The sequence below is a fragment of the Pongo pygmaeus genome, chromosome 19, assembly GCF_028885625.2.
Source record: "Pongo pygmaeus isolate AG05252 chromosome 19, NHGRI_mPonPyg2-v2.0_pri, whole genome shotgun sequence".
NCBI lineage: Eukaryota > Metazoa > Chordata > Mammalia > Primates > Hominidae > Pongo > Pongo pygmaeus.
The window spans coordinates 100004933-100019065 of record NC_072392.2 but is presented as its reverse complement, the minus strand read 5'-3'; the positions used below and the strand labels follow the sequence as shown (position 1 = coordinate 100019065).

At 59.2% G+C, this 14133-nt stretch overlaps 2 protein-coding genes across 5 annotated transcripts in view; both read right to left on the bottom strand.

The window, feature by feature from the left end:
• Positions 1–25: 25 nt before the first annotated feature.
• MRPL12 (mitochondrial ribosomal protein L12) lies at positions 26–5411 on the bottom strand. The gene is made up of 5 exons (XM_054457460.2): positions 3960–5411; positions 3100–3286; positions 2814–2897; positions 505–639; positions 26–420 (listed from the first exon to the last, which is right to left on the bottom strand). The coding sequence occupies exons 1-5, from the start codon at positions 4031–4033 to the stop codon at positions 304–306; spliced, it is 597 nt and encodes a 198-aa protein (XP_054313435.1). The 5' UTR covers positions 4034–5411; the 3' UTR covers positions 26–303.
• Positions 5412–5452: 41 nt separating this feature from the next.
• The window catches only part of HGS (hepatocyte growth factor-regulated tyrosine kinase substrate), an 18076-nt gene continuing 9395 nt past the window's right edge, over positions 5453–14133 (bottom strand). For 2 of the 4 annotated variants that reach the window (XM_054458542.2, XM_054458543.2), the window contains exons 9-22: positions 13650–13728; positions 13479–13577; positions 13266–13361; positions 12380–12418; positions 12166–12309; positions 12010–12069; positions 11242–11455; positions 10737–10909; positions 10519–10659; positions 10268–10442; positions 6950–7083; positions 6748–6867; positions 6430–6516; positions 5453–6066 (exon numbers count right to left, since the gene is read on the bottom strand). In XM_054458542.2, coding sequence (XP_054314517.1) covers positions 5956–6066; positions 6430–6516; positions 6748–6867; positions 6950–7083; positions 10268–10442; positions 10519–10659; positions 10737–10909; positions 11242–11455; positions 12010–12069; positions 12166–12309; positions 12380–12418; positions 13266–13361; positions 13479–13577; positions 13650–13728 — 1672 coding nt within the window. In that variant the 3' untranslated portion in view covers positions 5453–5955. The remainder of the gene's footprint in view (positions 6067–6429; positions 6517–6747; positions 6868–6949; positions 7084–10267; positions 10443–10518; positions 10660–10736; positions 10910–11241; positions 11456–12009; positions 12070–12165; positions 12310–12379; positions 12419–13265; positions 13362–13478; positions 13578–13649; positions 13729–14133) is intronic. The other 2 variants (XM_063656334.1, XM_063656336.1) reach the window with 1 other exon arrangement.

Below are 14133 nucleotides of genomic sequence, written 5' to 3'. Positions count from 1 at the left end.
AGCCTGAGCACGGCACGCCACACACTGAGCTGCACAGTGTATTTTTCTCAGCAGCCACCAGAGGCACATTCACCGGTGGCGCGTCCTGGTGGGCCTCCCGGTGCCGTCACCAGGCAGCAGCCGCCCCTCCCTCCCGCAACAGTAGGTCTGTGCGGCCTGTCCAGCCCCGCTGCGTGGCGCAGGCAGTTCTCCCAAACAGCTCCACTGGGCGCCTGGTGCTGGGAGTGGAGCCAGTGACCACGGGAGGGCGGGACCTCGCCCGGGTCCCAGGGACCCCTGAACACAAGTCCTCTGAGCTGGAGGCTACTCCAGAACCACAGTGCCGCCCACCGCCTCCAGGGCCGCCTTGATCTTCTCCGCCTCAGCTTTGGCGACGTTGGCTTTGATTTCCTGCGGCAGGGACTCCACCAGCTTCTTTGCCTGCCAGAAAGAGCAAAGTCAGGGACTGGGGGCCCTGGGCCGCCACAACGGAACCTGCCTCAGAACCCCCACTGCGGCGCAGACCTGGACGAGGTTGATGCCCTGGATGTAGTTCTTGATTTCCTTGATCAGCTTCACTTTGTCCACGGGCTTCGCCTCGGTCAGGCGGACGGTGAAATGTGTCCGTTCTTTCGCTATGGGGATATCTTCTTCCACCGCCTTAGGGAGCAGGAAAGAAGGGGAGCCAGATGACAAAGGGCTGGGGGGAGCTAACACCTCCACTGCTGGGCCACCCCATTCTAAAGCCCCAAAGGGAGGTGCAGCGGAGGCCCCAGCGAAGCCTGGAGTTGGAAGTCACGTCTCCCAACTCATCAATCCTTAACCAGCTGGTGCTTTTTCTTTTCTTTTTTTTTTTTTTTTTGAGACGGAGTCTCACTCTGTCATTCAGGCTGGAATGCAGTGGTGCCACCTCAGCTCACTGCAACCTCCACCTCCCGGGTTCAAGCGATTCTCCTGCCTCGGCCTCGCGAGTCCAGCTAGTGCCTTTTCTCTCTCATAGCTAGTCAGAGGCAGATCTGCCCAATAACACTTTGTAAACATGCCTCGGACGGGAACGGTGGCTCCGGTGGCTCACGCCTGTAATCCTAGCGCTTTGGGAGGCCAAGGCGGGTGGATCACTTGAGGTCAAGTTTGAAACCAGCCTGGCCAACATGGTGAAACCCTGACTCTAGTGGTGCGTGCCTGTAATCCCAGCTACTCGGGAGGCTGCGGCATGAGAATTGCTTGAACCCGGGAGGTGGGGGCTGCAGTGAGCCGAGATCGCACCATTGCACTCCAGCCTGGGTGATAGAGTGAGACTCGGTTTCATAAATAAATAAAAACATGCTTCACAGTCCTTCCCCCAATACTCTACTCCCCTCTTGCTTAGAAAGCGTAACTTATGAGACAGGAAAGAACGGCACCGAAAGTGCTTTGTAGATAAAAGCAGCGCCACACCGCAGTGCACATATAATGACAAACTGACAACCCGCCATAGGACTGATGGGCACACTGCGCTTCTGACGTGGTGCATGGAGACCCAGCACCACCCGAGGGCAGGGGGCTGCGTGTCCCCACGGCCTGGGAAGGCTATTAATAACATCTTCTCTCTCCTCAAAAGCAATCCAGTTTACACAACAGGCTCTACAGTAATCCCAGCTATTCTTACCCAAATGCTCAGCCTGAATCTAATCAGCCTTTAAACTACCTTCCAGTTCTCAGGCATGAGTGATGACGCCCCATGGGCACCCCACGCATCTGGAACGTGGGACACTCTACAGTACACGACCTGGTTCCCCAGTGGGGAAAGGGGCTGAGGAGAGGGCTCCGGCGGAGAGGTTCACGCAACCCGATGACCAAATGCAACGGGCAGCTTCAAGTTCGCTGGTTTCCTTGCAAAGACCCAAGGACAGGGCTGCCTGTTACACCCCTTCGCCTGCGCCAGCCCCTACCTCACTGCTGCTCCCTGAATTGTCAGACACCCTCTTGCCTGGTGACCCTGGTGCCTTCCCCCTCCTCCGCCAGGAAGGCCGTGCTCTCTTCCACAATGTCTGCCTCCTCTTTGAAGCCCACCTTGAACTTGGAACTCTCCCTCCCACCTTGAGCCTCTTCCCTCCTTTTCCCCATAATGCTTACAATGTTCTGTTTCGTATAATTTTTTCCTCTCTTTTTCCTCTTTTTTTTTTTTTGAGACAGGGTCTTGCTCTGTTGCCAGGTTGGAGGGTAGTGGTATGATCTCGGCTCACTGCAACCTCTGCCTCCCTGGTTCAAGCAATTCTCTTGCCTCAGCCTCCCAAGTAGCTGGGATTACAGGCACCTGCCACCACATCCGGCTAATTTTTGTATTTTTATTATTTTTATTTTTATTTATTTATTTTGTTTGTTTCTTTGAGACAGAGTCTCCCGGGTTCAAACTGTTCTCCTGCCTCAGCCTCCCGAGTAGCTGGGATTACAGGCACGTGCCACCAGGCCCAGCTAATTTTTTGTGTGTGTTTTTAAGTAGAGACGGGGTTTCACCATGTTGGCCAGGCTGGCCTCGAGCTCCTGACCTCAAGTGATCCACCCGTCTCGGCCTCCCGAAGTGCTGGGATTACAGGTGTGAGCCACCACGCCCAGCCTCTTTTTCCTCTCTCAGCTTAGTGTCTGTTTCCCTCCATTAGAAACATGGTCTCCACATGCAAAGACTTGCACATCCATGGCAGGGAGTAGGTCCCAGGAGGCTGCAGGAGGCCGGCACAGGTGTGCAGGCTGCAGACAATGACGGCAGCTGTAGAACCTGAGATAAGGGACCATGGCACATGAGGCCACAGGCGAACTGGGCAGCACAGAAACGCCTCATTCTGCCCAGGACTCACCTCCTGGGCTGCTGCAGCAGGGACAACCCCAGGCATCACACCACCCATCGGCACAAGCCCGACATCCTGGATCTTCAACGTTTTCTGCAGAGATAGAGAACAGTGTCCACAGCTGGCCCTCACACCAGCCGGAACCTACTGAGGAGGGGCAACTAGCCTGGCATGGACCTTGCACCTGGACAAACACACTTTTGACAATTTACCAAACTCCCAAAATACACCAGGAACAAAACACAGGGGCCCCCAAACTTCCAGCCCCTGGGTCTGTGCCACCCTCTCACGATACCTTCAGGAGCTCGTTGAGGTCTGAGATTTCCAAGAGAGTGAGGCTGGCGATGTCCTGGACCAGTTGCTGTATCTTGGGGGGGTACTCCTTGGGGGCATTATCCAGGGGTGCACCAGCGAGGGCATCACACCTCCGATGGCCGCTGCTCCTCATATGTCGCACGGCACAGACACATGGCACCTGTTGCCTAGCCCCCACCCCCAATTAAAACCGACTTGTCAGTCCTGGAATGGAAGGGGCTGCAGAGACCAGGGGGGCAGGACAACTGGGGGACTGGTGGGTGCCATAAGCTCAGGCTGGTAATCACTAGGGCCAGAAATTACCTAGCTCCTTGGTCCCAGTCCAGGGTTCTCAGACCTCAAGGAGTCCGTATTGCTAAGATTTGCAAGTTACTTTAAATTTTTCAAAGAGCCTTAGAAAGCCACGTGTTTATTTGCAGCCATACCACTCAAACCTCAAGTTTCTGGTTTGAATGAAATACATCAACCCAGCGGTGGCGAAACTATTACTTAGGTGCATCTTCCTGCGCTAAGCCTCCCAAAACATGGGGCCCCCTGGCCGCAAAACGCCGCACCCATGGATGGGCCTTTGCTGCGGAAAAGGCTGAGGCCAAGGGAGGAGCAGGGAATCGTCCAAGGTCATCTGGGGCCGACCTCGGCGCTTTCCACGGCCCAGGAGGGAAGGGGCGTACGCACCGGGAGGCCTCCTCCCCGCGCCCCCGATGGGACCCCCAAGCCCGGCCTGGCCGCTGCAGGGAGGCCGGCCCCGCCGCCCTCCTCCGCCCGGATCGACCCCTCAGTGCCCGGCCGCCCCCTAACCTGCCTGCCGGCCCGGTCCTGGCGCCCCAGGATCCCGCGTACCTGGCGAGGCGGAACGCAGCGGCCCGAAGCCCAAGGCAAGGCCCCCACAGGGGGCGAGCAGCCGCCGGCAGCATCGGTCCGCGGGCTGGAAGGTCACACGCGGTTCCCCGGGAGGAGGCGACGCTCTAGCCGCCTCGGCCGCCGGGCATTCGAGCTGAGGAGTGACGCTCTAGCCGCCACGGCCGCCGGGCATTCGAGCTGGGGAGAGACGCTCTAGCCGCCACGGCTGCCGGGCATTTGAGCCGGGAATGACGCTCTAGCCGCACCTCGCGCTAGCCTCGTCTCACCCTGAGATTACCCATAAGGCGGCGCGTCGCGCAGACGCCAAAGCGCCGTCTGTGGCGGCAGCTGGATATCCGGCGGCCCTCGTCCCGCCGGGTTTTGGGGTCGCTCAAACGAGCGACGGGGGCTGGGGGCTCCAGATTCAGGTGTTCTTTCTCCAGAGCTCACGGGTTTTTGTCCGTGCGCGATGCGAGCGAACGTCGCGGTCGAGGCTAGGGCCCCGAAGCCCGCAGTAACCCGCGTGTCCCGCCCGCTCCGGGCCCCCAGTGCCGCCGTCGCGGGCGGAGGCGCGAGCTCTGGGCCTTGGCGCCTTCGCAGCCGCAAGCGACATCCTCTTTCCTAGCTAAAGCCCCAAACGCCCAGGTGGCCTCCTGGGAGAGCACGGCTGAGCCTCCGCCTTCAGATTAGAACAGGCGGAGCCTCCAAGGGCGGCTTGGGCCCAGTGCCTGCTTATCCTGCCCGTCTCTCCACACCTTCTCTTTCCCTGTCCGTTCGAGTCCATGCCTTCCTGGAAAAGCCAAAGCCGCGCTCCCCTAAGAGGCCTGGATGTGAAGGTGCGTGAGACGCCCTGGCCTCTGGGTGCAAAGGCCGGCGCCTGCCGCTTTCAACACTCAGGAGGCGCGTTTCAGCCCTGCTCGTCCCCGGCGCTGAGCCCCCACCGTTCCCATCACCCGACTCCCTTCCCAGGAATGAGGAGCACCCGGGAAGCTTCAACCACTACACGGAGGAGGCGCCAAGCCCAAACTCCTCCCCAGCCACCGGCGGGGTCAGTGCAGAGCCGCGCAGGGCACAGGTGAACCCTGGCACGCAGCCTCAGGGAGGGACAGGCTGGAAATGACCCTGCCTGCAGCTGGGCCATCAGCCCGACCACCTGCCCCCTGAGCAAACGTTGATGCAGGTCGGGCGCGGTGGTTCATGCCTGTAATCTCAGCACTTTAGGAGCCCGAGGCAGGTGGATCACCTGAGGTTAGGCGTTCACGACCAGCCTGGCCAACATGGTGAAACACCGTCGCTACTAAATATACAAAAACTAGCCAGGCATGGTAATGGGGTGCACCCGTAGTCCCAGCTACTCGGGAGGCTGAGGCCCGAGAATAGCTTGAACCCGGGAGGCGGAGCTTGCAGTGAGCGGAGATCACCACTCCAGCCTGGGTGACAGAGTGAGACTCCATCTCAAAAAAATTAATAAAAAAAAAACAAAAAAACGCTGATGCTTTCTGAAATACATTTTATTATCGCTGTACCATTCTGGGGCACTGGAGATGACAGCTGAGAAGCAGAGAAGCTGGAGACCTGAAGCCTCCACCCTTGGCTGTGGCTGCCAAGAGAGGCCCCTGCAGAGGGAGCCCCAGGCCACACCCAGACACCACAGCCAGCTCACAGTGGGGCCAGAGGGCACAGGCTCCGCGGGGGGTGAAGGTCCCCATTCCTGCCACCTCTCACAGACCATGACCCACAGGGCTGGGGGCTTCCCCTGGGAGAAGGTCCTTCCCTCCCCATGGCCCAGCCCTGGGGAAAGAAAGCAGAGATCAACTCAGGGACTGCAGCAGGCTGAGGACAAGAAGGGAGGCGGGCTTGGGGTGAAGGCCCCCCCCTCGCTCGCAGAGAAGGGACACTACCGGCAGTAGAGGACAGGGAGGCAGGATGACGGCAGTTAGAGACGAGGCGTTTCAGGTGAACTGTAGTGTTACTCTGGACGTGAGCATGGCCTGGGTCAGTCGAATGAAATGAGCTGGGCCTCGCTGCCCTGTGCCGGCGGCCCCTGCGCCTGCGGCTGCTGGGCCACGGGGGGCTGCTGCTGCGGGGGACCACCGGAGGGTGCCATCTGTGCAGGAGGAAAGCAGGCATGGCCCTGGTCCTCCCTTCCCCAGCCCAGGGAGGAAGGCTTTTGTCCCAGCAGAGCCACAGACCCACAAGTGCTTGTAATCCATGTCCACTGATTGCAGCTCACACGGCCTTTGCCTTTCAAGTAAATTCACGGTTTTTCCTGTCTACACTTGCGGACACGTGTGTCTGCCCTAAGACTTGTGTCCTCGTTCTGTCTGCTGAGAAGGGGCCTAAGGTATGCGTCTCCCACTGTGAGCAGGCGTACAGGACAATCCCCACTGGGGCCAGGGGACCCACTGCTGAACCATGAAGCCTGAGGGTGCCCTGTGGGTGCTGCTGTGAGGCCCTGGGAATGGCTCACCTGCTGGTACACGGGCTGCTGCCCCGCGATGTAGGGCTGCTGGGGCGGCAGAGACGCGTCCTGGCTCGGGAGGGTGGCCATGAGATTCTGTTGTGAGAAGATGCCACATGTGAGAGAGTAGCCCTGTGACCAGGCAGGAGGGGGTGTTTCTGGCTTGCAACAATCCAAAGGTGACCACAGGGAACACCCAGAGAGTGGAGGGGGGAGGAGCAGAAGGGGTGGAGTCCACCCAGTGCCCGCCAGCCTCACCAAGGGACCCTCAGCATCATCAACTGCTCCCCCACCCCGGCCCCCAGCAGAGCCTGGAGGTCACTGTACCTGCATGTTGTAAGGCTGGTAGCCCATGGAGACTGACTGGCTCCCCATGTAGCCCATGGTGCTGGACTGCGGAGGCTGAGAGATGGCCGGGAGGCTCTGTGGGGCCTGGGAGGCCACGTTCTGCGGAGGGAATGAGTGCCATGGGAGGAGGGGCTGGGGCTGGGGCTGGCCCTGGAAGGAGAGGAGCGGCCTTCCTGCATACCTGGTAGCCCGCTGTGGGAGTAGGCTGGTAGGATGAGTAAGCGGGGCTGGCGGTGGGTCCGGCCTGGGCCTGGGGGGCCGCCTGCGCCCCAGTGGCCCCTGCTGGGTACATGTAGGCACTCACCATGCTGGGATCTGTGACAAACAAGACAGGGGAGACGGTTCAGCCAGGGCAATGGGGAGGAGAGGAAGGGACACCCTACTCTTGAGTTTTACTTTTTTTTTGAGACAGAGTCTCTGTCGTGCAGGCTGGAGTGCAGTGGCATCTTGGCTCACTGCAACCTCTGCCTCCTGGGTTGAAGCAATTCTCCTGCCTCAGCCTCCCGAGCAGCTGGGATTACAGGCGTGCACCACCACACCCAGCTAAGTTTTTGTATTTTTAGGAGAGACAGGGTTTCACCATGTTGGTCAGGCTGGTTTTGAACTCCTGACCTCAGGTGACCCACCTGCCTCGGCCTCCCAAAGTGCTGGGATTACAGGCGTGAACCACCGCCTAGCGAGGAGTTTTCCTTTTTGTTGTGACTTTTGGAACCAAGTTCAGGTTTCACGTTTCTAAAAAAAGGAACATAGGTGGGGCGTGGTGGCTCACGCTTGTAATCCCAGCACTTTGGGAGGCTGAGGCAGGCGGATCACGATGGCAGGAGTTCGAGACCAGGCTGTCTAACATAGTAAAACCCTGTCTCTAACAAAAATACAAAAACTAGCTGGGCATGGTGGCAGGTGCCTGTAATCACAGCTACGCAAGAGGCTGAGGCAGGAGAATTGCTTGAACCTGGGAGGCGGAGATTGCAGTGAGCCGAGGTCGCACCATTGCACTCCAGCCTGGGCGACAGAGCGAGACTTCATCTCAAAAAAAAAAAAAAGAAAAAGAAAAGAAGATAAACCGACAAGGATGGGAGGAGAATCCTAGAATAGAATGAAATCAGAAAAAATGAACCAAACTGTATTTGAAATGAGTGACATGGTCTGACCAATGGGATGGGATAGTGAATCCCAGTAACTTCTGAACCCAGAATCTGGACTCCACAGCCTCAGGCTACAGATGACGAACTACAGACAAATGCTCCACTCCAGTCAGGAAGCATCGCCTCCACAGTGGGCCAGGTTAGCATTCTTCAAACTACTTTTTGTGTATTCTAGGGCTAAGCAAATAAGTATATTAAAAACAATGCAAAAGAAAACTGTGCTATTAGATTAAAATTGCAAGTACTGGAATTAACTCATGGATTTTTTTTTTTTGAGACGGAGTCTCGCTTTGTCACCCAGGCTGGAGGGCAATGGCATGATCTTGGCACACTGCAACCTCTGCCTCCCAGGTTCCAGTGATTCTCCTGCCTCAGCCGCCCAAGTAGCTGGGACTACAGGTACGCACCATCACACCCGGCTAATTTTTGTATTTTTAGTAGACAGGGGGTTTCACCATGTTGGCCAGGCCAGTCTCCCAACTCCTGACCTCAGGTGAGCCACTCGCCTCGGCCTCCCAAAGTGTTGGGATTACAGACGTGAGCCACCGCACCTGGCAGCACTCATGGTTTTTATCATATACAAAGACGCATGTATTCTCACATACACAGACACACCCACAACTGTCCACTTGTATTCATATACACACTTCCAGCTCTGTCTGCTAACAACCTAGAGCTGTGAGCACACCCAGAATCTCGATTTTGGCTTCTAACCAAGATCCAGACCACCCTCCACTAAAGGAAACAAGGGCTCCTTGGAGAAATGGCTGCTTCCAGGGTTGAGAACGTACAAGACGAGCACAGAGTATCTAGCAACAGAAACTCAGGAGCATCCCAAACCGATGGCCCTATGCAACAGAGAAGCCACTGACGCCTCCCATGGCCACACCTGGGAAACTTTGAGCATCAAAGTAATGGGGCCGGGTGCGGTGGCTCACGCCTGTAATCCCAGCACTTTGAGAGGCCAAGAAGGGCAGATCACTCGAGGTCAGGAGTTTGAGGTCAGCTTGGGCAACACAGAAAGACCTCATTTCTACATTTGAGATGGAGTTTTACTCTGTTGCTTAGGCTGGAGTGCGGTGGCGCAATCTCGGCTCACTGCAACCTCCACTTCCTGGGTTCAATTCATTCTCTGCCTCTGCCTCCCGAATAGCTGGGATTACAGGCGCGTGCCACCACGCCCACCTAATGTTTGTATATTTAGTACAGACAGGGTTTCACCATCCTGGCAGGCTGGTCTTGAACTCCTGACCTCATGATCCACCCGCCTCAGCCTCCCAACGTGCTGGGACTACAGGCGTGAGCCACCGCACCCAGCCTTTTTTTTTTTTTTTTTTTTTTTAATTAGCCAGGCATGGTGGTGCAATCCTGTAGTCCCAGCTACTCGAGGGGCTGAGGTGGGAGGATTGCCTGAGCCCAGGAAGTCGAGGCTGCAGTGAACCATGATCATGGCACTGCACTCCAGCCTGGGTGACAGCAAGACTCTAAGAATAAAGAGTGATGACAGAGGAGTGTCACCTTTGAAAGAAAAAATAAGCACGTCTCCACGCCGCTGTGACTGACGATAAGTAGGAGAGTGGGGAGAGTACCTCCCACCAGTGGAAAGACAACAGCAGAATTAGAAGGTGCTATTTGGCAAACACCGTAATAAACACAAGCAACATTAGCAAAAAATGCTAGACCTTGAGGAGTCCCAGGGTATTTGGAAAGCCTCCCCCAAGGGACATCTGATAAACGGCAAAACAGTCACTTCACAGTGAAAACCCCTGGCAGACCCCGTCTCAGCCGAATGGCCCGCAATGGGACTGACAGGATGCACGTCACCTCCGCTGCCACTCTGAGGAAAAGCACAGCCTTACGGTCACCACGTGGAAACACCAGACAAACCTAAGCTGAGGACGACGGTCTGCCGAACGACAGGCCAGTGCTCTCGGGACAGTCGATGTCACAAAACACAAAGGCTGACTGGGGAACACTCTAGATTAAAGGTGGTGGGGTGGGGGGCAAACGCCACGCAGCAGGGGGCGTGCTGTTTACAGGACACCACTGGGACAGTCCATGAGGGCTGAGCCTGCTACAGACGAGGATCAGCAGCCCAGCGCCTGCTGGTTTCAGGAAATGCTCGCTGTCGCATTCAGGGGAGAGGGCAGTACCTGCCACGCACGGATTGAAACACGGCTCCAGCAGGAAAGCCTGTGTGAGCACGTTTGCATGGAAACAGGAAAAAGCAGGGACAACATTCACATCGGAGCAATTGGGAAAACCTTCGCACCATTCTTACTGCTTTTCTGTAAATTCGGCTAAAATAAAGACGAGGGAAGAAAAGCATGGTCTCTGCCCCGAACTGTCCTTACCAGCAGCGGTGCCGGGCATGCTGGGGTAGGGGCCAGCAGCAGGGGCCGGCTGGCTCATGTACACGCTGTGCATGGGGGAGCCCTCCACTGAGCCGGCGGGGCTGAAGGTGCTGGGGAAGCTGGCTGGTCCCGAGGGCTGGTAGAGCACGCCTCCGGCCGCAGGCATGGCCTGGAGCTGGGGACGAAGGAGATGGTGGTGAGAGCTGGTCCTCAGCCCACGAGCCTCTGGGTGGCGGGAAGACGGCACATGCCTGGGCGTAGGGCAGGGGGAAGGCGGGCATCTGCGCGCGCATCTGGACCGTCTGCTTCTGCTGCTCCAGCCGCAGCTGCCGCTCCTTCTCCTGCTCCTGCAGGCGCTGGATGGCCAGCTGCCTCTGCACCTCCAGGTACTCCTGTGCGGCAAAAAGGTGGTGGTTATGCTGCGGGGTCCCCCAGCCCGCCCCGGCCCATGGCTGGGCAGCCACTGCACCTGCTTCTTCTGCCGCATTATCTCCAGCTTCTGGGCCAGCTGGATCTGGCGCTGGCGCTCTGCCTCCTCGGCTGCTCGGCGAAGCTTCTCCCGGTGCTCTTCGCGCAGGGCACTCAGCGCCCCCCGGGCATCGCGGATCTGTGCCAGCTTGTCCTGCAGCCCCTCATAGTACACTGTGGGCAGATGACAGAGCAACCCTGACCACTCCGGCACAGTGCCGAGAAGCTCCTGGGTGGAACGGACACACAGATGGGCCGCCCTGTGCCAAACCTTCTGCAGAGGGCTCTGAAGGCGCTGGGCTCTGGGGGAGGCAGGCAGAGGGTCCTGGGCAGGGCAGGGCATGGTCATCACTGAGACCACCTCCCGTTGAGACCCTCTGGAGGAAGCCACGGCCCCAATGAAGGACTCACAAGAGCCCAGCACCTTCAGGGGAGGCCCTGGCTCAGGACGGCGCTCACAACACCGGGCTGCCCCTGAGCCGAGGCCCCGTGGCGTGGGCACCTACGCCTGCGCTCGTCCAGCTGGTTGAGCAGTTCCAGCAGCTGCGGGTGCATGCCGTTGATGGACTGGAAGAGCGAGAGCACGGCCGAGTCGTTGGTGATGCTGCGGCCCCGCATGTGGTTACTCTTCATGCGGTTCACGAAGGTGGTGACGGCGTTCTGCAGCGCCTTCAGGAACTGCTCGTGGCTCTCCTCGGACTCGCCATTGTGGAACTGTGGCTGCAGGCAGAGCAGGGTTCTGGATGAGTGCGGCCAGGCCCCAGCCAGCCTCCCTGGTGGGGCCTGGGATGGAGGCTCCCGGCTATACTCAAGCCTGGAGCAGAGTCCGTCTGCACCTTACGCAAGCAGCCCCTTCTACAGCCGAGGAAGGCGAGGCCCCGGAGGCGGGGTCCTTGTCCAGCAGCAAGCCCTGGTCAGGACAGAGCTGGCTCAGGGTCCCACTGCCTACTCCCTCTCCAGGGACCTGTGCTCTGACAGCCAACCAGCCCAGAAGCCCCAGGCAACGCCAAGGACTCATCTGATGGTTCTAGGCTGCTCTGGAATATTCAGGTCCATGTTAGGTCCACAGAGAGTGGCCCGAGCTCTGGACCACAGCCTGCTGTAGTTTCCATTGGGAGAGGCCACAAAGGGCAGGGCAGGCCGGGGCCAGGCTGGGGCAGACCCCTTGCTCTGGCACGGCCCTCTGGTTAGGGCAGGCACCTGTGCCATGTGCCTGGCGCTGTGGGCCAGGAGGCCATGTTTTGCCCTGGCCCGTGGAGGGAGCCGCAGCTTACCTCACTAAAGGGGCCACCAGAGGGAGGAATGGGCTGAGAGTCTGTCTCCGGGAGAGGGTTCTGGAAGAGAGAGAATGAGTGGGGCCTCCAACCTGTCCCGCATCCACCCCTTCCAAGGGACCCTGCCACTAGGAATGCCGGGAGTGGCCCCCTCACCTCCACCACATTGGTGGGGGCTGCGTGCCCCTCCCCAGGCTGTGCAGCCGGCTCTGTCAGGGGCACGGGCGCAGACGGTGTGGGGCTCTTGCGAGCCTCCTCCTGCTTCTTCTCCCAGTAGTTCCGGTTGAGATACCGTGCGAGCTGCAGGCAATGAGGGGGTCACTCCCAAGGCCAGAAACCGTGAGAGGACGCATCCCATGCTGGGCCTTACCTCAGGGTCGATGTCCTCAGCCAGAGGTGCCGACGAGTTCTGGGGAGAAAGGGGCATCTGAGTCTCACTGGTGACAGAGCCCGTTGCTTTGGCAGGGACAGGGGTGGCCCCAGTGTGGCAGATCCTGGAGACCAGAGCCGCAGCCTGGGCCCTCCCTCCGTGCCCTCCTCTGTTTCCTGGCATCTGAGCAGCCATCTTTTCTCCTCTTCCAGATGCTTAGAACTCCACAGAGGCTGGCAGCACTGCCGTCCTATGAGGCTCCTAACCTTGCTATGGGAGGAACAGGGTGGCACCGGGCCAGCCCTGGGGCCTCAAGGTGGACACTGGACAGCCCCCACGGTTCAGCGTGTGGGGCCCTAGCCGACAGCCCGGAAGGAGGGGAAGAAGGGAAGGGGTGGCTCACTGGGGCAGGGCTGTTCTGAGCTCCTGGCCTGCAGCGGCCTGGCCACTCCACAGAACCTACAAAATCACTTTCTCAATCTGCTGTCCCTGATCCAACCTCCTGCAAAACAGGCTGCCTCTTCACCCTCTACTGAGAGCGGGGCTGAGGCCAGGGAGAGGTGACGTGGATGCCCCAGAAAGCAAGTTCTTCAGTTCTTGTGGGGCAGGAGGGGTGTGGAAGAGACGGGGTCTCACCAGCAAGGCGCCTCCCCACAGTCTGTCCCATGTCTTTAGTCCCAAGGACCGAACCAGGGACCAGGAGGAACGGGGGCCTGGAGCTGTGGGGCTCTGCCCTGATGTCCGCCCGTGTGCTGGGGCTGTCCTCTCTGGGAAGCCTGGGGACCCGCATCCCCCACCAACCTGACTAAATCAGCTCGGGGACCCGCGTCCCCCAACAACCCTACTGCCTTCCAGGAGAGGCAGCTCCAGCCCGAGGGCCGCTCACCACAGGTGAAGAGTATAGGCTGCTGGCGGGGGGAGCTGAGGAGGCCGAGGGCGTGGGCTCCGCCTTGGGGTACGAAGTGTACGTGGACTTCTGTCTCTGAGACAGAATCAGAAGGGGCGTCACTTGGGTGCACGTGACGCCCCTCTGGCCCCACCGCAGCACCTCCAGGGGAGCTGGGCCCCTCCTGAGGCCCCCCCGCCCCACCCGGCTTACCAGCCTCTCCTTCTCCTCCGCCTCTGACTGTGACAGCGCCAGGGCCAGCTGCAGCTCCTCCTCCTCCTGCAGGGCCGTCTCATCCCTCTTGGGGGGCAGCTGAGGACAAGCGGGGAGGGTGAGGGGGGGCCCCGGGGAAGAGGTGCCCACGGGACGGAGCGGGCTGAGTACCTGGGACTGCTGAGACAGGGGGCTGGTCAGGTACTCGGGGGGCAGCTCAGTGGTGGAAGTGGCCTTTCCTTCCGCTTTCCTGTGGGCACAAGGAATGCTGCAGGTCACCATGCGCTGACACCGCCCTGCCCCCGCCAAAGCTCTCAACCACACCTCTGCGGGCTCCTCTAAGTGTCCCCACAGAGTGAGGACAGTGGTTCCACAGCCACAGGTGTCCCAATGGCCACACTCCAGAGCAGAGCAGGGCAGGACTCAAGGGCATCACACCAGCCACAAGGGTTCAGGTGAGTCCCTCAGGGTAAGCCCCAGTTCCTCTCCTGCAAATGGGCATTCAGGACACCAGCCCGGCCTGCGAAGACCTTCCTACGGCACTGGGGAAACCAAACACAGCACCGCCACTGTGGGACGGGCCCCATCCAAGAAGGGGCAGACAGGGCAGTGACTGTCACGCCCAGTAAGCTCTTCCAGGGCTCCCCAGGCAGTC